Source organism: Ptychodera flava, chromosome 22, assembly GCF_041260155.1.
Source record: "Ptychodera flava strain L36383 chromosome 22, AS_Pfla_20210202, whole genome shotgun sequence".
Lineage (NCBI taxonomy): Eukaryota > Metazoa > Hemichordata > Enteropneusta > Ptychoderidae > Ptychodera > Ptychodera flava.
Window position 1 is genome coordinate 30,897,638 of NC_091949.1, and position 23,767 is coordinate 30,921,404.

The window sequence follows — 23,767 nt, forward strand, 5'->3', positions numbered from 1 at the left end:
CATTACTGGTGTAGATTGCAATAATCCTTAATGTGCTAATGTCAAATATTTGTCGCCTTTGTAAAATATAGGGTCCTAACGCAGACAATTTTTTTTCAGAACCAGACATTTAAAATTTTTTAAATTTTTTCACCTTTTTCCAAAACTTTTGATCAAAAACAGCGGCTAATAAAAAAGTTATGCTAGTTTTAAACTTTGTCCACACCATCGAAAACAAATTGCAGAAAATTGATAAAAATTGGTAAAATATTCTACTGACATTTTTGTGGGAAAAATACATTGCAAATCATTCTGCACATTAATGTGTGGTTCTCTCTGACGTGTATTAAAACTCACTGTGTATCTTAAATTGTACTTTGTGGAGGTAATTCAACCTATGACTGAAATTTTCTTTCTCTCGAATTTACTGTACAGATTTAATTTCATAATAAAATGACAATGTTTCAGAATGAGTCACCAAAATTAAGAATTTATTTGCCAATAATAGTGTTGGCACTATTGTCAAACAGTTACATTGAAGTGAACACCTAGTCCCAGTAACTCTCTCAATTCTGATTGGTTCAATAAAAATCATAATGTCCACGGTTCAAGTTCACCGAGGCAAATGGGGATGGGAAGAAACAAACACCCAAACACAATTCGACGTGAAAGTGTTACAGAATTCAACCAGTTTCTAGACGAGAGTAAGCTTAGAATACAGCTAAACAAACAAACAAACAAACAAACAAACAAACAAACAAATTAATCAAATTAATATAAACTTCAATGGACATGATCCTGCAACATTTCCACAGACAGTAGAGTATTTGAATATTGCTTTATTGTTTGCGTTTCAGAAAACCGGGCCTATGGTGTCAGGTGCATCATTTCTTAGGTCCCCTGTATTTTGCGGTCTTTTTCACAAAGCCTCCTTCAATTGTACTGTAACCCATCTCAACGACGGTGTCTTCGAGTTTCCGGGGCTGGATCTGCAGAATCTGAGTCATCTGTGTTGATAAAATACACAGAATTAGGCCTCAGGGAAAAATCGTGTCCCTCGGTTTTTCTTTTGCAAAGTTACATGTAGTGCAGCAAGCGATTTCATTTTTAATGTCTTTGACGAACAAGCAAAATCTCCAACTGTCCAAAATAATAGTGGCATTATGTACAGGCAGTGCTCTTAGAATAAAACAAAAGTCTGTAAAAATATGCACAAGGAAAATGCCCTAAAAGTAACTGCAGTATATGTCTTTTCAGTTAACGTCCTCGAGATGGAGTCTGACATTTGCTATGATGTTTTAACCTCTTTGCCAATGTAACGACACAATTTTCACAATGTAGCCTCATGACACTGTACTGTGATTGGCTAAAGTAGAAGTGGCCAGTCCAGGAAACAATTTTAATATTCCTCCTGCCGGCCTTATTATCATGAGGGACGCCACTCGATATCTTGGTGCGCCACTACAGTCTTAATTTGGTTAGTTCTGACACGATTTCGCAACAATAAATGGTTTTGAAGAACGATTCTTATTTACAATTAACTTATGAATGAAATACTATCGGTCGTATCAACATTTAAAGCACGGTTATTCCCATTTAATTTTTATAAAACATTTTAGGTACTAGTGTACACGCAATATTTTTTCGGAAGGTGTCTGCTATAGTCAACTCGTTTGAATTTGGTTAAATCACGGAGTGGGTTCGAGCATTAAGTTATTCAGTCGATTTTGTAGATGATAATTGATCAACTTATGCAATAATTTCAAAATTAGCAAACAAATACCTCTGATTTGTGGTTCTACCGTAATCATAAGCACGGCGGCCTACTACAAATTGACACGGCTAAACATTAGCACTTGTGTAACCCGCCATGATTAAAAACTTTAATAATGCAAAAAATCGATCCCTCAAAACCAAAATTGTGTTTTTGTAACTTACCCTTGTGTTGTCAAATCTAGTAACCTTTCCTATGGCTGGCAACATAATTTTCACCTTAGAGTCAAAAAGACTCAGTATTCGGAGACCAAATTTTGGAAAAGTTAAAGTCGGAGGATTATAGCCTGTAAACGTTAAAATGGAAAAAATCTCGTTGACTCCAGCAGTGTCACATAGTTGGTTATTTCTTCCCGAAAAACCTGAAAAATCAGTATTATGTCACGAAGCCTCCACAAATCATCAGACACTTCGAATAGTTACTAGCGCTTCTATAACTGTAACAAATAAGCTTATGCCCGCTTTCCATTTCTTATTCCGTGCCGACTTATCGATATCACCAACCCGGTCTTCGTGAAAGAATAGTTATACCGACTTAGAGGTTTTAGATGAACAACCTTTTCCATGGTCAGCTGGATTACATGTATTATTAATCTATGTAATTGTGTGATGTCACATTGTCCTAAAATTAACATCAAATTAAACAAACCTTGCGATTTGAACTCCTTCTGTAAGAACACTGCTATGTCCTTCATCCAAAGATTGCCAGCCACCAAGACGTGTCTGTTTCCTATGGAAAAATGAACATTCGGAACTTTTTAGATCAATCAAAATTAATCTAATCAAATATATTTTACCATGTGCTAAATCGCCTTTAAGGTGTTTTTGTAGAATTGCTCCTCCAGAAGAATTGATAAATTCATTCTGGAGGTTAATGCTTATTGTCATATCTGCATTGAGAAATGCGTTCAAACGTTTACAATACGATTTTTATACATTGTACGCCACGTTTTGTTTCTCCTGCGACCTTAGTCTGATTGATTTGGTAGATAGCCATTCATTTACAGCAACCCAGGGAATTTAAAACGACAACTATTCTCTGGCTATTTGGAAAACATTCAATAGGAAGAATGACAAGTATGACTTTTGACTCCACATTAGCACTTTTAATCCACCATTTAGAATATGTAGTTTTTTGACTTAAGTATTGGCTCAAAATGGACAGTTTTGGACCCGTATAGAAAATTGTAGTCGTTTGAATTGTTCCGATTCGGGACAGACTGACCGGGATACAACAAAGTACATCACCGTCAAAGTCCGCAGGTATAGCGCTCCCTTCCCAGAGCGAGGACTTCTTATCATACTGATATTGGTATCTCCTTTACCTGCAGCTTCTGATGACGTCATTGCCATGATATGTGCGGCAGCAACATCTCTGACGTCAACGCATGAAATGTTCACCCCTGGAACAGCTGGCATTTCTTTCAGCAACAGAGTTTTTAGAATTTCGATCGACGTGCAGAAGGAACCGCTTAGGATAGGTCCCATAACAAAGCCAGGGTTAATCACTGCCAGTTCAAACTTTTGTCCCTCTACAAAAAATTGAATGAGAGAATGGATCACACATGGAAGATATTTTGTCGTACGTCAAGAGATGTTTCATATGGCGAATGACATTATTAAAACATTTATTTTGACAGCACTTTTTGACATGAAATTCAAATGGTAAAATGTCATGAGACAGCTACGTGCACGTCCAATTAACTTGAATGGGAAATTGATGACTATTAGATGTAAATAAAACCTTTGGAACGAATAGAGAGCATTGTACCCCTGAACTTCATTTTGATTGTGAAATCGTATCACTGCTATAGGTGAAAACATGGACATTACAGGGGAAGCCCTGTACTGGCTATCATGAAAACAACAAAAGCAGTTTGTGCGGGACTGTAAATCTTTTGTTGACTTACATTTATTCTTTAGCAAGGATTTTTTGTCTTTTAAGAAGCAGGGTAATACCGATGATGCAGACTTACAAAGTATGTGGGCTTTTACTATCATAACAGAGTAAACTGGCCGGCAAAATACTTCAGTAGACAGTCGCGTTGATGGAGGGATGAACGTAAAGCCCACATTGGCCAGCCAGTAACTGCGGTGTACGCCGCCCAAGAGAAGCAAATAGACAAATGCCATTCGCGACTTGTGGGATGGTCAACTTTTGATGGCGTTTTCACGCTTGTATGGTAATGTTTGAGGATCCCAACTACAACTTTCACTGGCATTTAGGAAAAATCAGTCAACATAGACAAAGTTCTCGTTGTTGGAAGTTATACACGAAATATCAATAAAATAGATTTATATTTCGTGAATGACAAAACATGTAGCTACTGAGCATTTCGCAAATCTTTGACAAACTTCTTCATCTTTTATATGGTGCACATTACCTCACGAGATATGTTTTTTTTAACTTTTGTAAATTTTGTTTACAAGACATAACTGTTGATGTGTCAAACCTGGTAGATTGTTCACAAACTCCCATGCTGCCTTTTCTGCCAGGGTCTTACTCTTTGCGTAGGCGTCAACACTTGGTAAGCTAGTGTCCGTCCAATCATTCTCGTTGTAAATGTGGTTAGGGTTTTGCCCAAATTCCCCTGAAAAATCAGAGAGTCACATCAGTCAACAAATCAAGCGGATTCGGATCATTCTATTCCCACTTTCCGGTATAAAGCAAAATATCCACCATAGACTTGCTACAAATATCCCAATGTCTTTTTCTCCTCGCTATAAGTATTTCGAAATTCCAATGTTTTGGCCTTTGCAATCACAATAGTGTACAATATGCGATATTATTGTTGAAAATGAATTCTAGTCCCGACTAAAATTCAGTTGTACAACAATAACATTCAACATTATTTTATTTTATTATTATTACTTGTCTAACAGGCGAACACCCATTAGTATGAGGTACCCATAATCCACTACCCAATGGAGCACTGAGGAGTAAAGTGCCCAAGTCTAATCGATCAACCACATTAGGCTTTGTTCAATTGCATAAAAAATCTACATAAATTAGTATTCAGAACGTACTTCAGCCAATCACGCCACTGGATCTACGCGTCAATCGACTAATTTCTCGCCCTTTGTTATGAAAATCATGACCTTTTCTTTCCAAATGTAGATTTCGGGGTCAAAATCTCTATTTGGGAATACCCAGCCATATGCAAATGAACAACTCCTAATATGGTTGATCGATCAGACTGTGCCTTGCTCAAGCAAGGGACCAACACTGTCCTTGAGTATTTTCATCTCTTTACGTTTAAATACCACCTAATATGAAGGCAATGCGAAAATAATCCTGCTTTTTCCATTTATATTTAAAAAGCTACGTTAAACTGCCATACAAACGTAAAATTAGTTATTAAACTTGAGCTTCATCCAAATTACTAATTTGCAAACATACTTTCATTGAAAGAAAACATCCTCAAAATTTTCGGTCTACCTATACACCAAATACTAAGATGGTAGGTGTGGCACTTTGAGTGTGACGGACATACATACATACATACATACATACATACATACATACATACATACATCCATCCATCCATCCATCCATCCATCCATCCATCCATCCATCCATCCATCCATCCATACATACATACATACATACATACATACATACATACATACATACATACATACATACATACATACATACATACATACATACAGACGCCACCAACTCATGATAAGCTCTTTTTGGTATTTATATACATACCAAATATGAGCTCACCTCATTTGTATATTTTTGACACTGACATGTTCATTTGAACAACGTCACATCTCAACCCCTGGGTCTACCTATACACCAAATACTAAGATGGTAGGTGTGGCACTTTGAGTGTGACGGACATACATACATACATACATACATACATACATACATACATACATACATACATACATACATACATACATACATACATACATACATACATACATACATACATACATACAGACGCCACCAACTCATGATAAGCTCTTTTTGGTATTTATATACATACCAAATATGAGCTAAAAATTACAAAGTATTGGCTGTTCTAAAACATCTGAACAAATTTAAATAGGAACTTCATGTCAACTTTAACATCATTTAGATTATTTTCATCAAACACTGTAAAATTTTAGTACACTACATTTAAAAGCAATCAAGTCAAGTTGGTGTTTTAGCAGGCACATTATTCACCGGAGAAGAAAGGGACAGACTCGTCAAGACTACTGGGAAAGATTGGAAAAGGGCCGTTGCATCATGTACAGTTCCCTAGGAGTTGACACACGACGGGTGATAGTCATGGTACACAATAACTGACAGACATATTTTTGACAAAAGTCCACGACGACATAGCTTAAGGTAGAATGCGTCTCAAAAGTGAAGACTTAAACTTTTGTTAAAAATTTCCTTAATTAAGGAATATTTCGACGATTCTCTTTCAAAACCAAGAATAAAAATTAGGGGTCACTGTGCAAATTTTGGTACTTGAGAAACAATTTACCCAAGATTTACTGGTATTGAAATTCAAAATGGTCGCCATCCTTGTGTTAACTCTATAGAGAAAAATAAAATTTTCGAAGTTTGAAAATTTAAGAAGGTAAATTAAAAGTTTTCTTACACCAAGAGCTTTAAAGTGAACCCCTACAGTGGTAGATTAGAAAAGCATTGTAGAATTTTGAATATCGAAATATCTGTCGTCGAGGCGCGATCTACCTTAAATCACCATCCCTCCAGGACTGTGCTTGACCATCGCTTTAAAAATTTGCTATCTACATCAATCTGTTCTTTACCTGAAATTGCAAAAACCGAGCTGGTCAGCACAACTCTTTTGACGGTGCCCACTTCTCGGCACGCTTTCAGCACACTCGTTGTACCTTCAACGGCTGGTTTGATTACTTCATTTTCATCATTTGGGATGGCTAAAGGAAATGGACTGGCTACGTGTATCACATGGGTACAACCTTCCAAAGCCCTGGATAAATAGATAAATATTAAATAAATAAATACTAGTAATAATAATAAATACCATCTAAATAAAGCGGTCTTTTAGCAATGCCCTTTCATGTAAATTACACAATATAAATATTTGGATACAAATGTATTGAAATAAATACTCCTGATACAAGTCATAATCTTGTAAGCTTTGTAAGATGAAAACTGAAAATCTAACTCTGTCAGAAGTCTTCCAATACCGGCTCTCTATTACAAAGTGACGGATTATTGACATTTCAACACCTGTATCTGACAAACAACAAGACGCGGCCTTGTAAAGTTCAATGTTCGCACGCAAAAACTGATTTTGTTAGCTTGATAGTGAAACAAGATGCATGAAAATTCCAATGTCTTTTTCAATTGTATCGTGGTGTCGATGACATCGTTTCTGAGCATTGCATGGAGCGACGACCAAATCTGAGTTTTATATGTAAATTCAGCGGATGAATGAATGGATACGTACGTTTTCCAGGTATCCGGTTTGAGTAAATCTGCCTCTACAAGTTCAAGCTCGTGTTCGGCATCGGGACATAAATTTCGCAAAGGTGCCACTTTGTCTTTGTTCTGCAGGCTCCGTACGGTACCTCTGACACGATAGCCCGCCCTCAAGAGTTGCTGGGTGACGTGAGCTGCTATGAAACCAGAAGCTCCGGTCACCAAGACCACTGGCCATTAAGAAAATTGAAATTACATATCAGTTAATCATCAGAACGTTTTGCTGCATTAATTAATAAGGTCAGTCTGCCATGTTGTTCTACAATTCAGAAATTCCCATGGCTTTAGAGTGTATGTTATCCATAATCCAGCGATTACTGTTACTGTGTAGTTAGGGAAAGTGAAAAACTTGAACTTTTGCTCAAACTTTCCTCAATGAAACTTTCGACAATTCTCTTACCAAAGCAAGAGTACAAATCGGGGTCACCGTGCAAATTTGGTGTTAGAGAAACAAATTATTTAAGATTTCCCGAGATTTGAAATTCAAAATGGCAGCTATTCCTTTGTTAACGCTATGGGGAGAATGATTTTTTTTTCAGAAAACTAAGCCGGTGAAAAGTGTTCTTTCACCAAGAACTTTAAAATGAATCCACACAAGTGGTAGATCAGAAGAGAATTGGTAAAATTGGAGAGCCAAAATTTCTGTCTCCAAGGCGCATTCTACCTTAATATACAGGAATATTCAAATTCATCGTATCTAATAAATGAGGCGCGATATAATGATTTACTTGTTCAAAATGTGCATCAAAAGAATTCGCCTCGAAACGAAGAGATCTAAACTTTTCTCAACACTTTCTTCAAGGAGATTTAAATCTTCTCCATCGGAGAAAAATGCAAATACCAGGAGTTAGCGTGCATGGTTTGAAACTAAGGATTCAAAATGGCTTGTATGCCTATGTCACCGCTATTGGATTTATTTTTTTATGGCTTTTATAATTGATGATTGCCCAACGGCGCCTCTCACATCTGCTTGTTAGAGAAATACATGGGTAAAGGAACAAAGTGTTCGGGAATTCAGATCAGTTCTTTCTGTATAACGTTGGTTGAAAAAAATGAAAAATTATTTCTTAAAGATGATCCCCTCATAATAGTGATATTACCATATCTTAAAACTGAAGAGCATACAGTGCTGTATGTCAATATGCGTGTACGTGACGATGCAGTACCTCTCACGGTGGATCCCCGTTTTAAATGCGGTCCACCCAAAAGCGAGCTGCAACCAATATCTATGTCAGCCATCGGTAACACAAATATTGATCAAGACCGAGGACGAAGAAGATTAGGATCATTTACACTATAAACGCAAAGTCATTGTGAATCTCAAATTTTTAGTGTGAAAACGTAAAAGTTTACCACCGACATTTTGAAATTGGAATCACAAGTGATCAAGACTGTGATGGGACGGCTGCATCCGGCATAAAATTAATTTGGTTAACAAGACGGAGAAAACAAAATCTTATTCCGAAACTATCATGTCAGCACCTTACCCTGTTTGCGAAGGACAATGCAATTTTCGGAGCAATACTGAATATTATCATACAATATATTTGAGACGCAAATGCGGCGATTTGGTTGGTCGGGACGTGAAAATAACAGTACTTCATTTGCAATAAAACACAGTTGAACACGCGAAAATTCCTCTACTCCTGAACTTTTCACACAAGAATTTCAATATACTGTTATTATATAACTGCAACACACCACCTCAGCAAAGGTTATACAAACGCGGTTTTGATTAGTTCACTGTACTCCATGTATGCACTCGCCATAGCTCATGAATTTATGTAGTAAACTGGTCAAAACATTGTGGTATAGCTATGCTGGGTATGGTTTATTGCCTAATTAAAGTTACCACAAAAATACAATACTAAGCTTACTGTAGACGCTCAACTTCCCGAGCACCTGTGCCACAGACTGGAGACTGGGCATAAGTGCATCTATACCAACAGATGTGAACTATAGTTTTAAGTTAAAAAATAGTAAGAACGGTTTATCTTTGAATTATATAGAAATATAAGTAAAATCGATGGACAATAAGAAAAAAATAAACTCACAGTTTACTCCCTGACCGACGGTTTGTGCGGCTGCCATGTTGGATGCTTGAGCGTCAGAATGCCGAAACGAAGTTCTAGAAGGATGAATGTTCGATAACCCTCTTAGGCTGATATCCTGATTTGATTATTATACGTGTATATTTCTTCCTTGGTTTATTGAAAAAAAAATGTAAAGGTCATGTCAAAGGTTGCTGACGCTCTTCTATGACGTAACAGTTTTACCTGATAAGATTCTGTCATATGTCACAGATGCATGACAGGGCATTTACAGCTTATTAATCCCCGGGGTAATTCCAAAGATTCGTGTCGCCAGATTTGGTCATTTTTAAGCAAAACATCAAACAATTATGCATATGCATATGTAGCTATGCATATATCATCCGAAAAAAGCCAGAGAAGTTCTGCTACGTTACAACCCAGTCGGCTCGGTGAGCCTCGCTTGCTAGAAAGACCGTTGAGGGCGCATCACCATATGGTTAAAGACAGACCTGCGTAGCGAACGAGGGACTGTGAGAGCCTCTTTAGGTATTCACATTCTTACTACACATTCACATACACTAGTATAAGTTCGGTATGATATAGATTATAGTCAGCTCGATACAAACTAGGCGAAACGAAGGCATCAATTGTATAGCTGATCGGGTCGTTGAAAATTACATAATTTTCCCGGCGACTTGAAGAATCAGAAGATACTAAATGATCAAGCATCTCTCTCTCTCTCTCTCTCTCTCTCTCTCTCTCTCCGTAAAGTATTAGATGTACTTGATCATACAAAAAACTACTGTTATCCTGTGCTTCTTACTCACGTTGTCAGAGTCATGGAATACTTATCAAACGGATCATGGTAGGAAAGGACAAAATAAACAAACTTGTCCATATTATAGTGGAAAATGTAATGAGAGGGAATACTTTACCGGACAAAATAGCAGGCCTTGGATTCTCAGTTACACGAACAAAAAGACATGAATTTCAGTTGAAATTTCCACCTCATATTTTACTCACGATATCCATGACAAGTAAGTGGCCGCATAGCCAGACATCAGTCCGAGGTGCTTTCAATAACACTGTGAAACAGCACACCGCTAATTGCACACCGGTTAACGTATTAGATCTTGAATTTACAATATATATATATATATATATATATATATATATATATATATAATATATATATATATATATATATATATATATATATATATATATATATATATATATATATATACGTACACACGCGCGTGCGCGCGCGCGCACACACACACACACTCATATGGAAGCTGGACCCTAATTTTAAAAGGAATATCAGAAAGGGTTACGTAAGGTTAGAAAATGTGAGCTTTTAGTTGTGAAAATTATTTCTAATGACCCCGAGGAATTTTGGGCCATGGATCATAAAAACTGACGCAATAGAAACCGCAAAATCGCTATACAAATGCTGCTGTAACAAAACAGTGAAGTAAAATTCAGACCGTGAATTCACAACAAATACGATGTTTTAATTGCAACACATGAAGACAAAATGGAAGAGAGAAACTCGATAAAAGAGAAAAGACAGCAATACAGACACAGGACACGTATTCGTGTGCGATTTTAAAAGTACGGACTGTACTAAATGTGAATACACGGCTCCGACGCAAAACTATCTCCACATTCATGGAGAAAAAAAGGGGACCCAGATAAAAAAACAATTAGACATAATTTGAACTCTAACAGGAGAATATAGACTACTTTGGAACGTTCAAGTCTAAACATCACGGTTAAGTTTGTTTAATTTATGTATAGACTTTGCTCGTTTTCGTTTAAGACAGGTTTGTATTCTCCAAACATAGTAAACAGTAGTCTTCCTGAAACCAATTTCGCATTAAAGAGTTCGCTATTAAGGAGAGAGTTAACAGTAACATTAAGGAATTACTTTTCTAGTCCGTCAGCTTTTACGAATGACGACCCCTTAATGAACACGGAAATCTACGCTGTACCCCCCCCCCCCCCCATCCAAGCTGCAGTTCTTGTAGATCCTTCATTACTGGCCGTCTAGGGTTTCCTGTACGCTGGCTTCTTTGGTAGGAATCCGTTTTCAATCATGCTGTAGGCCATTTCAATTAAGCTATCTTCATTTTTGATTGGTTTAATTCCAAGGACGTCTGTAAACTGGAGAGAGAATACAGACATGGTAAAAGTTATCAGTTAGAAAGGAGATAGTTAACTTTCTTTTAAAATTGAATAATTTAGGATCGGATTAAATTAAAACAAACACATTTCCCATTAGAAACATACACTCATATATATATATTGGATTTCACTTACATGTGATATCTATGCAACTGGACTAACACAATACACAGACGAAAGACAGACATACACTGACACACATATGAATACATGTATCTGCATACATAAATATATTCCTTTAGATAGATAGATAGATAGATAGATAGATAGATAGATAGATAGATAGATAGATAAATAGATAGATAGATAGATAGATAGATAGATAGACAGAGACGTTGACAGACAGACGCACGCACGCACACGCACACACACATACATACATACATACATACATACATACATACATACATACATACATACATACATACATACATACATACATATCTCAACAATGAAAGACAGATGGAGACTAAAGGATCACATACATGCAAGACTCACCCGTTTTTTGTCGAAAGAAGCAACAATTTCAAGGCTTGGTATCAGATACTTTAACGTTGGATCAAACAAAGATGCTATCTGCAGAGCTAACTTTGGGGCAATTAATGTCGGAATCTTGTAACCTGCATAAAGAAATGTTCAAATTTAACTTATTAGGTACACCTGCATAATTTAACGTAGAATAAGCCTCGAGGACAGTTTGTGAGAAACGGAATTAGTTACAATACTTTTCTGATCTACTGCCATAGTATGAAGTCATTTTGAAGTCATTTTGAAGTCATTTTGAAGCATGTTGAGTGAATGAAGTTTCGTTCTTGTGCTTTTGTGGAAATCGAAATTTAGTATTCAATGCCGTATATTGTAGTGGCCGGTGAACAGCAGATACTTTAAAACAATATAACAAAAATCTTGCTCAGGTGTCATATTTCATTCCTTTGTAGATTTCTAAAAACTACCGCTGTATGTCATCAAGGAGAGTATTAATCTTCATCAGACTTTTATGGACAATCCCTTGGTTGGTACATGTTACGATGTGTTTCTCTGCTCCAAAACTTTGCAAAGTAACATCATTTTTTTTCATGATTATGATAGAGTATAGTTTAAAGCTTCATGAGAAAAGTTTGATCGGAGTTTTAAAGATTTTCTATTTTGAGGCGTGTATTGATTTCAATTGACACAGTCACCCTTTTTACCTTTTGTAATATCAAAGTTATACGGAATACTTGCATAAAGACACTCCGTGTACAGAGGAATGGCAATGAACAACCTCAATAGTGTCGAAATTACTCTTTGCTAAATGTAAACAAATGATTTTGTTTCACACTTTTTAGACAAAACGAGTTTCTTATATCCGAGCTTGATTTCCCATGATGAAAAATACCACAATTGAAGGGCTAGCTACTACCCTTATACATAAAAGATAAATCAAGAACTAAAAAAATTGCATGAGATCCAAACTCTATGACAGTGTATATTTGTTCATACATTTTGAGAATCGTACATCAAATTTGACTTTACAATAGAGAACTTTTTCGAATGTTTAATCTTGTCTACAAAGCAGAGTAGAGGCGTAAAGCTGACCAATATTTCAGCGTGTTTCAAGTACTAGTCAAACTTCACAAACAACTTTTTTATTGATGTAGATCGCGCCTTGGGGACATAGAGTCGGACTCTAAAATTTCTACATTTTTTTGCTGATCTACCACTTATGGGGGCTCATTTTAGAGCTCGTGGTGTAAGAAAAACTTTCACGGTCTTATTTTTTTAAATCCAAAAATTTAATTTCCCCTATTTAGTTGACACTGGAATCTCAATAATCTCGCAAAGTGTTGGGTAATTTGTTTCGCCGCTTCAAAACTTTGCAAGGTGACCCCCGAGTTTTATTGTTGATTTGGTAAGAGAATGGTTGAAAGTTACATTAAGGTCTTAACAAAAGTTTAAGTCTTGAACTTTTGAGGCACATGCGACCTTAAACAAAATTCATTAAAAGAAATTTAAAAAAGAGCGACTTGGTCACGTTAATAGCTTAATTTGAGTTTTTTAATGTTCTAGACTACAGAATAAAGTTATACGTACCTTGAGATTTGAATTCCTTTTGTAGGACAAGAGCCATCTCTAGCATCCACATACTTCCACTAATCAACATGTGCCTCTGGCCTACAAAGAAATGTAACGTACGAGTGATAAAATCACAAAAAAGTGACAGACGAGACATTTTCTTTAGGAGAACGCGTAACAATAACGATGGAACCTGTCATCTTGTCATCCAAGAAACGCGATATCCGTGTAACCTTGAAGGAGTATTCCTTAAATAATTAATTATGTCATAATGACGTTACGCCATCATATCTCCGAATTGTTTTGGATTTGGTTTCAATTTCGCACTTGCGTCTTTCACTTTCACAAACCGGTCAGGCTAAGTTTATTAGCACTGCTTGGAAAAAGCTGCCATATTTCGATTATATTTCGCATTACGTCGCATTAATACTAAGGCCAGAGAGGAAAAAATAAATTGTTCATCGGAACCGCCGCTTCTACTTTGCCCAATTTGGATTTTTTCTGATTTCGGCAAATTCATACTCCTATACATTGCAAATACTTTAGTATCGCCGCTGGTGGCGCCCTACACTTCGTCGGGTTTCCGCGGGCATGTGGGATTCTGAATGAGACTTCCGACGTGTCTGCACTAGTACTGAGCTCTGTCAACACGTTGTTGCGACGTCTGAATTTTGCAAAATACGACACAAACTTCCTATGTCATTGTTAAAAAATATAGTGTTGAATTAAATAACCAGTATCAGTGTATCTTGTCTTAGATATTTCTGGTTAGCCCACAAGGGCAAAATATTATTTTGCTTTGTCTGCATCCAGGCCAAAAAATCCGAGGGACCGCGGTTACCTGTTACCTAAAATTAAAAAAAATTCGCTCGCCGCTCCTACTCTACACACTTTGGTCCAAAACATCCGACGAACAAGATTTTTCCCTCTGGCTTAATGTAATCATACAACGGAATCGAGTATTAAAACTGTGACAACAAGTTATGGACCATCACACATCGGAACATGTATACATCCGGTAATTCATTTATTCATTTTAGTCTCATGTGCATATCGCAATTTGCGCAAGAAAAGGAAAAAATGAGCCTACATAGAACGTAGCACGTTGATATACATCGTACAGGGACAGTTTAAGAAGATATCAGACTTACCGACGGCTTCAGGCAACGTCATAGCCCTGATGTGAGCTTCAGCTACATCTCTGACGTCAACGATTGGTAAAATTATCTTCGGAAGGGCTGGCATTTCTCGGAGCATTAGCCTTTTTGGGACTTCCATCGATGTACAGTAAGTACCTGACAGGATTGGACCGAGGACTAAACCTGGATTCATCACGGCCAACTCGAATTTGTTGATTCCTGAATACAAATGGATAGAAAAAGTAAAGAACCATATGAGGCCGCATGGGAAGTAAAACGCGCTTTATGGCAAACGGAACTCATAACGTATAGGTTGGGAGGCGATTGTGTGTGCCGCGATTGCGCCACTGAGACGTACCGCGTATATATGAATCACACTAAAACATGTTTCACATTTGTTTTTATGTTTTTTTCTTCATAGCCCCACTAACATTTTCAACTTCAAACAGCACCTGTAATTTCAGCTACTCTTACTCATCTGTACAATAAGAGCTTGGATCATGTTATTTTCCCGAGAGTCTTTACCGGTAAATGATTACGCACTGAGCTATCACAAAACTTTATTTATTTTTATGATAATTGACAGGAAATCGGAACAATAATGTAGAATTACTTTTTCTAAGATATTTGACCAGAAGTAACTAAAATACCTAATAGAAATGAAGAAATTAAAATGAAACTAATGAAGTTATAATACAGCAAGAGAAATTAAAAGTAAAGTAAGGGAAGGTGTAGTTTACACAGTCTTTTATTTCATACTTGACTAATTTCTATACTATCGAAATATTATACTGTCTTTGTACTGAATATTTAACCTGAACATAGACTGAGAATAAAAACTTACTTCCTCGTTACACCTACAGAGTAGGGCTTAAAGGGAAACAGAAGTCGGAACTGCGTCTGTGCGAGTTTCTTGTTTACAAACAATGTATTTCGTGCACGATATCTAGATGCACCTCATCATCATAGCTGCAACATTTAAATTAAACGATGTAGATTATGACAGACATGTTTTAACTTTCATCAATCACCATCGTACCTTGGATACAGTGTTTACATCGGTCGTATGGGTCCCATACAACCTTTGAGCGCAGTTCCGACGACTGTATCCCTTAATATTGAATGATTGTGTGTTAGGTTATGCAATCGTAGGGAGGTCAATGAAAATTACTTTACTGGCACAAACCTTTCATGTTTTTAACATAATCCCATCCTGCTTTTTCGGCGAGCAGCTTACTCTTTTCATATGGTAGCATTTTGTCTGGATCAGGCCAATCGTTCTCGGTGTAATGATAGTTTGGTGTTGTGCCTAAACCTCCTAATAAGGGAGAGAAAGGTTTATTTGGCCTATACTATAATTTTTAAACAGGGTAAATTAATATGGGTCATAAAATACAGCTTTTTAAAATCAAGATTCATATGATTAAATAATGTCAGCATTGTCTGAGATTGCGACTCAAACAAATAAACGCGTCAACTTTCACTGATTGCAATCTAATCTGCGAATGAATACAACATTTGCGGTCGAAAGAATTATCCAAAGAAAATGCGCGTTTCATTTTTGAAAGTCACCAACTACACATCGAGTGATTGTCAAAAACATCGTTATGGGTATCTGTGAAAGACTACATGCCTGAAACTGTCGCAAAAGAGCTGGTCAGTACCACTCTTTTAACGGTGCCAGCTTGCTCACACGCCTTGAAGACACTTGTAGTCCCTTCAACAGCTGGTTTACAAACACTATTTTCGTCTTTCGGTGGTGCGTTCGGAAACGGACTGGCAACATGAATCACGTGACTGCAGCCTTCAACAGCGCTACGAAAGTGAGACACATTGGTGGTAAAGTTAGTGAGAGAGCTAGCTTCTGTTGTTTTGTCGTTCATGTTGTGTGTTTAACAGCGTTTCATTCATTCACATTCCACTTTCTTTGAGACGTACACAACTCAAGACGTTCATTACCAATCCATCCGCGTACTGTTACAATTTTAATATTCCACACAGGAAAATATTGCTTACCTTTTCCAGCTATCCGGTTTGAGTAAATCAGCTTCGACAAGTTCAAGTTCGTGTTTGGCATCAGGACATAACTTTCGCAGAGGTTCAACTTTTGCTTCGTTCTGCAGGCTCCGTACGGTACCTCTGACACGATAGCCCGCCCTCAAGAGTTGCTGGGTGACGTGAGCTGCTATGAAACCGGATGCCCCGGTCACCAAGACCGCTGATTGAAAAAAGGAAATAAGCTGAAGCTGACGATATTAGAACACGCCTGTGTAGCCAGTCTGTCTAGTCCGTCTAGCTGGTTACATGTACATAAATGCAACCACTTTATTAATGTTAATAATCAGAAGTTCAAACAGTATTCCTTGGTCTGTGCTGTAATAATTACTCATACAGGATGTGAACTTAGCTCAGAACACAAAATCCTTCAACTTCCACCTGTTGTTAAGTGAAGCAGCTAGATCAAGTTTATGTCATTGCAATCAACAAACCATTACTGTCCATAAACTCATTAGGCCAAAAAAAAAAAAAAAAGCTGTTCAACGGGCGGGATGACTTCAAAGTTGGGTAGGTAGGTCGGATTTTTTTTTTTTTTTTTTTTGATTTTTTTTTTTTTGGTTTTTCTTAAACAGAACATATAATATAAACACTTTTTGTGTGTTTCATGCTTTTTCTTAGTCTCATAACATATACTGGATATGTTGTTTAGTACATTCATGATTTTTCAATTTTTTGTTGACATGGGTTGGTTGTCTCAGAACAGCTTCTTTGCCTTCACTTCTACAGGTCAATCTACAGGTGCCGCCAACTGGTAAATTTCATGAATTTCTCAAAATCATCACAAAACCTGTTTTGAAGGCTGATATACCGATTTTTCTTATTTTTGACCCTGACCTAAAATTTGGAGGGGAAAGTGAGAGCTGTTCGTAACTGCCCTCCCACTGGTATACACTGAAAATGTGCCCTCCCACTGAATTTTGATGCCCACTGCCCTCTGGTATCTACAGTCTGCCCGCTCCCCACTCCCCACAACAATTCAAGCTCCCCGCTGCCCTCTCCCTACTACTGAAATTCCCCCTTGCCAACTAGATGCCCACTATGCAACCTAGATCAACACAAAACCATGCAAGCAGTTAGCAGTATACCTTGGAACATTGCTCCCCTCTAAGTTAGGTTCTATTAAGCACGCCGCTTTCTCCTCCCTCTACGTATTTTCCGGTGCCCACTGTCAAGAATTTTCTCCCCGCCCGCTGAAAGTAATGAAATTTCTTCCCCGCCCACAGTAAATATCGATATTTTCTCCCCGCCCGCTGATTAGTTTTGAAATCTGCCTGCCCGCTGAAAAACTTAGCACGAACACCTTTTTGCTTCATTGGCGGCACCTGAATCTAACGGAGCTAATTTCTGTGTTGGTGTCACCAGCCATATGAGCACGGTGCATTCCAACCAAAACTCGCGACTCAGAAACTGACGGGTCAGCCCCGGGGATGTCCGGGGTGATGTCGTCGAGCGAGGGAGCGAAATTTAGACCATTTGTCATGTGTCCAAGTCAAACAAATGTCACAAGGTTGACTCCTTGTGCATTCTCGACAACGGAAACACAAATCATGTCCGTCCTGCAGTGAGAACTGCTGCTTACAACCACACATTCGATAGGAGAAAGCCATGACGAAAATCAGAACGAGTGATGACTCAAAGAACAATAAAGAATTTTCAAGGAACACTGAAAATAGGAACACTAGAAAATATAGACTGTACAACCACTCGGACGTGAAATAAACGCCGATGAAACAATACAGTACAGAGTGTCTAAGCTATACGGAACACGTTGCGCAATGGTTTATTTTCCACGGCGTATTAACCCTGCCCTTCACCTTGACCAAATGTTTGTGATGCGCTTCCACCTATACTCTTCAAATCATAACCTGTATCAATCTCACTCAAGTCAATGTCATCGAAAATGTGAAGGTCATTCATCTTACAGACAGATGTTCACTGAATAACATCTCGCGTTTCTTCAGAGTCGTAGAGATTTTGGAAAAAAAAAGAAAATGTGGAGTGGTCCAAATATGGGTCGGTCGGGCCCGTTGAACAGATATTTTTTTTTTTCCTCGCCTTAGTTGATATTTTTATGAAATAATAGAGATATTGTATGGACTAAAAGTACTGAAATAAAAATACGCCATTTTTTAAAATTTGGCAATCTGTATGAAGATGGATATTACATGTACAAAGGGTTAATTTTCACAACGTTCAGCCCACCGCGACTCTTCTATGTATTTAACCGTTTAAGATCAAAGATATCTCTAAATTGACGCGTTTTTGAGCCTTTCCACCTATTAATGAGCTCAAAGAAACTTTAAACTATACTCATTCGTCATCAAGAAGGGGGTCATCGTGCACATTTTCCATACTAACGGCAAATTACCCGCTTTTTCCTTAAAATGCATACCCTACTGTGTTTTCTCCATGGTAGTCAATTCTCTAATTTTCACCGTGACAACAGGTTTATTTCTCTATAGTTTTATCAAAACGAGTCCAAGTGACCTAGAGTAGTACACTTCAAGAAGAATTTGAATAATTTTGAGTCAGAAAATCGGTCGCTATCATCGAGCGTGGAACGCCATACCCCAATCTGATTAAAATCAGTGAGAGGCGACACTAGTGAGAGGCGACAGCAAGAGAAAACCGCACAAGTACAGAGACGTCGCCGTACTCTACATCTGATTTTAATCAGATTGGCCATACCCTTGCCGAAGGGCAACCTTGTGGGCTAGAGGCCGTGCTGCGATCTGTAGCCACTCCCGACATCACATGGCAAAAAAATTGATTTTGGAATTTCACCAAAATGTTGATTCACAATACAATGAATACTATGAAGAACTTTCTTTGAATACAAAACTAGCTAAATCTGTGTATTGACTCTTGACTAAGCTTGTGAATAGGCATGGTTACGTATCCGCAGCAGATCGTGTATTTACAGTGCTGTACTAGCACTAAGTTTATCATTCTTAGTGGTAATTCAAACTTCTAATGATTAGAGTCCAAGTATCATTTACGAGCAATGATCCGAACCTTATCTCGTTGGCGTCCTCGTTGTGTACGCGTCAATGTACCTTTCCCCTAATAAAATATCAAAAGCAGATCATCGAACGTTTGGTCCCCGCATGTAACCCCTGTAACCAATTTTAGGGGCTGTACCCGTCTTATTCATAATGTGGTAGATCTGCGAACCTAAAGAGCATACTTTATAACAATATACCTGATGACCCGAGAGGTATATTACTGTTATGTCATCAATATAATATATCTATTCGAACCGGTGGGCATACCATATATGGATACTTTGAAAAGCAACAAAGATTACTGAGATGAAAATACAGTTTATGGGTGAAGCCGTTTTATTTCACACCATATTAAAAACTGACATACGTCCGCAGATAGCTTAGCCTGACACGAATTTAATATTGATTCCTACCAGAACAATGCCAGCGACGGTTTCGTGAACATCATATATATTCCAAATATATCGTTTTACATGAAAACACTCTGTTTCTCCCTGGAATGACAAAATATATTGAGATCGCTGCCTTCTGCGTCGCAAACATGTCCGTGTTCCGGAAAAAGGGTCTACAGAACCATTCGACATGAAAGGACGCGAACAGGGAGTCAGGAGTGGGATTTCTCGCGGACACAGACAGAGATCAGTGTCAATGTCTACTTTGTATGGCCTGAGCTCTCTTGGTGAAAAACATGCAGTATCACAACACCTGCCCTCTGCACAATACTTAAGTCCAAACTGTAATCTTTTTGATCATACCTTCCTTCTCTCTCCGTCACAAACCTCACGAATCTATGCTTCCTGCCAATCCATTGGATCTCTGAGCAAACCAAAAATATACCTATCCACTGATCAAAAAAATTTGCCCGCTCGCCAAGAAACTCTTACAAACACTTTGTACCAACAGCTGTTTAATCGTCGAAGGTTTTCTTATTCACCAGTACGTGCACACAGAACCGCGACAGGAGAAGTCATGACCCGCTGCAGTTGAATATAGCTCGCAAAAGCACATACATTGTGGAGGTAATAGCCATATATTGTGGAGGGACCATTGTGAAATCGTCTGCAATGCACTGAGGCAAAGGGCATCACCTGAAACATGTCTTGTGATTCTTGTCAACCGTAGTCCAAAAGTGACATGTACTTATCATGGTGCAAAAAGTATTTGAAAATCAACACTCACGTGACACAAGATAATCTTCGTCATTTAGATCATCCTCGTGACTTGGCTGATAAGTTTAACTGACAAGAAGTCAATAGGTGATACACAATGATACAGTCTCCATTAATATTTTGCATGTGTTTTGTTGCAAAGGCACGTCTTAGACTCTACAATGGTTTACTGACGGAGGATTTATATCAAGGCACAAAAATCCATATAACAAGATTCGAACTAATTTTGGATTATTGGATAGCGTAGTATTATACAAGTAATGCTGATTTAATCTGCTACTGTGAGCTCATCTGCTGTTCTTTTTTTGCAATACACCTGTTTTTTATGGGTGATTTGTAATAGTGCAACTTTCAGCTGTTGTCAGACTTCAATGCGGGTAACATGGCCACGAAGCGGAAATAACGAAATCCTCAAGATGATATATGATATGTGTCGTTTCGAGAAAAAAAGACAAAACCGAACAAGAAATGGAAGAAATCTTACTTTGAGCTGCGCTTTTGCCGGCCATCTTTACAGCAAAATCTGTATTGGACTGACTATAGTGGTACTGTAACCCCACTACATACGACAATCAATCAATCAATCAAACTAAAGAGTAGGACCATGCAGGCCAGGGCAGCCTTAGCTGTGGATTGGCGGGGTTGACCTATTGATGACCCGCACAGCAGCAGCCTACCCACGCCATATACAGCTGTGTTTCCTCAGCTATAGGCAACCTCATTGGTTTATTGAGGTATGATATGTACTGACCAGCTGGGTAACCATGCGAGCACACCCCCGAGTCCCCAACCCACTTCAAAAATGATGGTTTAGGTAGAGGTTCTAAACTTACAAGTGTACATAATCCAAATCAAGTTTCTTACTTGCATGCCCATAGTATAGGCTTAAGTCAAATAACCTTGAGGATCTTGGTTTCTATTTGCAAAATATGGTTAAAATTATCATTATTGATCATTATTGATAAATGAATTATCATTTTACCTCCCTAATTGGTAAATTCTTAATTTCATCGAATTTTGTACCCAACATCCGTTCAAGGTTCTTTCTTTATAGCACAATATGGTACAATTATGTAAAGTTTCTAGTTTTCTGTATTCAAAATATGGGCTACCATATCAAATTTTAATCATTAATAATAATGAATAAGCTTATTATAGTTTACCTCCTAAAAGTATAAAGGTTCTTAAAGTACCGATTTTCATACCCCACCCATGGTTCCAACTTTCATCTCATCGAGGTTCTTATCCAGGATAAACTCGAGGTTCCTGGCTTCCAGGTTTAAAATATGGTGAATCTCAAGACTCCTTCAAACACAAAAGGAAACCTAGACGTCACTGTTTTCCCAAACTAATATGTAAAATCTGATTTTGTTTGAGGTGGAGAGTGTTTCATTGAAGGGCTCATATTCCACGTAACACTAAATGCTTCATCTTATGGTTTCAGGTGCAGCCAACGGAGCTATTCATCGATAAAGCTATTCCAGGAGCAATTTTTGAGGGCAGGGGAAATTTTAATTTTGCTAGGGCAGGGGACATCTTTTTAGGTGGTAGGGGAGCAAATTTTAGCTTTTTTTGTAGGGCAGGGCAGATATCGGTTGGTTGTCCTGGGGACAGGGCTTGGCGAAAAACTTTTTGAGGGGAATTGTATTCAGGGCAGGGGATATTGGCAAGTTTTATTTCGCCACAGGGCGAGGGAACTTCCAAAATTCACAGTGGGGAGGAGAAACAGGCAAAAATAAGTGGGGAGTGGGTAAAAATGAAGTTTGAGTGTGGGAGGGTAAGTTGAAAAATTTTCTGTGGGAGGGCAAATTATGAACAGCTAATTAATTACCCTCTTGATTTAAAATTAGTCAGTTCACATTATTTGTCATGCACAATATATCTTATCATAGTAAGGACATTTTTAAAAGTGCATTGTTCGTTGGCTGCACCTGCATGGTTTGGCCAAATCTCGTTATTATCATGAATGACAGTTAACTCGCGCCTTTTCCTACCCGCCTAGAACCAACTCAACCAATACCAACTCGCCCGGTACCAACTGCCCCGTTGTTTCAGATGTACAGTACAACATGTCTGGTGTTATAGATTCCGCGTACCTGGTGTTGTAAATTTTTACGGAGTGTCTATTGGCGGGAGTATTTTTGCCAAAATTCACCACATTTTAGCGAAAATAAACTGCTTTTCTTTCACTTAAAGGAAGAACACATATTTCTGCCATGTAAAATCAAAAATCAGTTCCAATACGTCACAAATTCAACATTTTTACGCAGTAGCCAAAGCTGTCATACCGTGGTATCGTACACTCGGGTTAGTATTGCATTATAGCCTCGGGCTTACACTAATTTGCGAAAGTGAATGAGGGGAACGGAATTGCCACACCAGATAAAAATTAGTTTCTCTTCTTTCTTTTTTTCGCCCACTGGATTTTGGAGCGGAAAAGAGTGGAATTTCAGATCTAAAACTGAAATTTGGAGTGGGGTCGGAGGCACGGAGGCTGTAAGCAGTGAATAGGGTCTAGGTTAGGTGATCGTGGACCTGTTATACATTGCATAGGGGTTTGGTGGGTGGGCGTAACAGGTTGAATCGTTGACCATCAAAATTTGGTTTGTCTCTATTGCTTAAAATAGGGTAGCTAGGTACATATGCAGGAAAAAAGGGGGGAAAGGATTGAATCAAAACGACAGAAAATGTATGAGATAGTAACAAAATTAGGAAAATGGAAATACCGTGTCAGAAAATGCCCAATGAAAGATGTTTGACAGCTGTTACCTCGATTCCTGTTCGGTAAACAGCAATATTCCCACACAGGGACCGATGCAATGTGAAAAAGCCTCAAAAACATCCAATAACATGCATTCCACTTTCCCTAATGAAGTCATTACAAGAT

General features: G+C 38.0%; 2 protein-coding genes across 2 annotated transcripts; both read right to left on the minus strand.

Annotated features, from left to right (window-relative positions):
- Window positions 1–453: 453 nt before the first annotated feature.
- LOC139123179 (uncharacterized) lies at window positions 454–9,445 on the minus strand. Its single transcript, XM_070689274.1, has 8 exons — window positions 9,286–9,445; window positions 7,200–7,401; window positions 6,535–6,716; window positions 4,206–4,343; window positions 3,078–3,284; window positions 2,402–2,482; window positions 1,918–2,039; window positions 454–986 (listed from the first exon to the last, which is right to left on the minus strand). The coding sequence occupies exons 1-8, from the start codon at window positions 9,320–9,322 to the stop codon at window positions 864–866; spliced, it is 1,092 nt and encodes a 363-aa protein (XP_070545375.1). The 5' UTR covers window positions 9,323–9,445; the 3' UTR covers window positions 454–863.
- A 1,317-nt stretch (window positions 9,446–10,762) lies between these two features.
- LOC139123180 (uncharacterized) lies at window positions 10,763–21,504 on the minus strand. Its single transcript, XM_070689275.1, has 8 exons — window positions 21,365–21,504; window positions 16,665–16,866; window positions 16,282–16,463; window positions 15,835–15,966; window positions 14,661–14,867; window positions 13,528–13,608; window positions 11,953–12,074; window positions 10,763–11,433 (listed from the first exon to the last, which is right to left on the minus strand). Exons 1-8 carry the CDS (start codon window positions 21,387–21,389, stop codon window positions 11,317–11,319), a joined length of 1,068 nt encoding a protein of 355 aa, XP_070545376.1. The 5' UTR covers window positions 21,390–21,504; the 3' UTR covers window positions 10,763–11,316.
- Between the last annotated feature and the right edge of the window lie 2,263 nt (window positions 21,505–23,767).

Coding starts and splice junctions, on each gene's coding strand:
- LOC139123179 (XM_070689274.1), bottom strand. CDS start 9,322: ATGGCAGCCGCACAAACCGTCGGTCAGGGAGTAAACT. Junction 6,717..7,199: donor AAACCGGATACCTGGAAAAC/GTACGTATCCAT, acceptor CTATTTATCCAG/GGCTTTGGAAGGTTGTACCC. Junction 4,344..6,534: donor CTCGGTTTTTGCAATTTCAG/GTAAAGAACAGA, acceptor CTGATTTTTCAG/GGGAATTTGGGCAAAACCCT.
- LOC139123180 (XM_070689275.1), bottom strand. CDS start 21,389: ATGGCCGGCAAAAGCGCAGCTCAAA. Junction 12,075..13,527: donor AAAGGAATTCAAATCTCAAG/GTACGTATAACT, acceptor TTCTTTATGCAG/GTTACAAGATTCCGACATTA. Junction 11,434..11,952: donor CTTCTTTCGACAAAAAACGG/GTGAGTCTTGCA, acceptor TTCTCTCTCCAG/TTTACAGACGTCCTTGGAAT.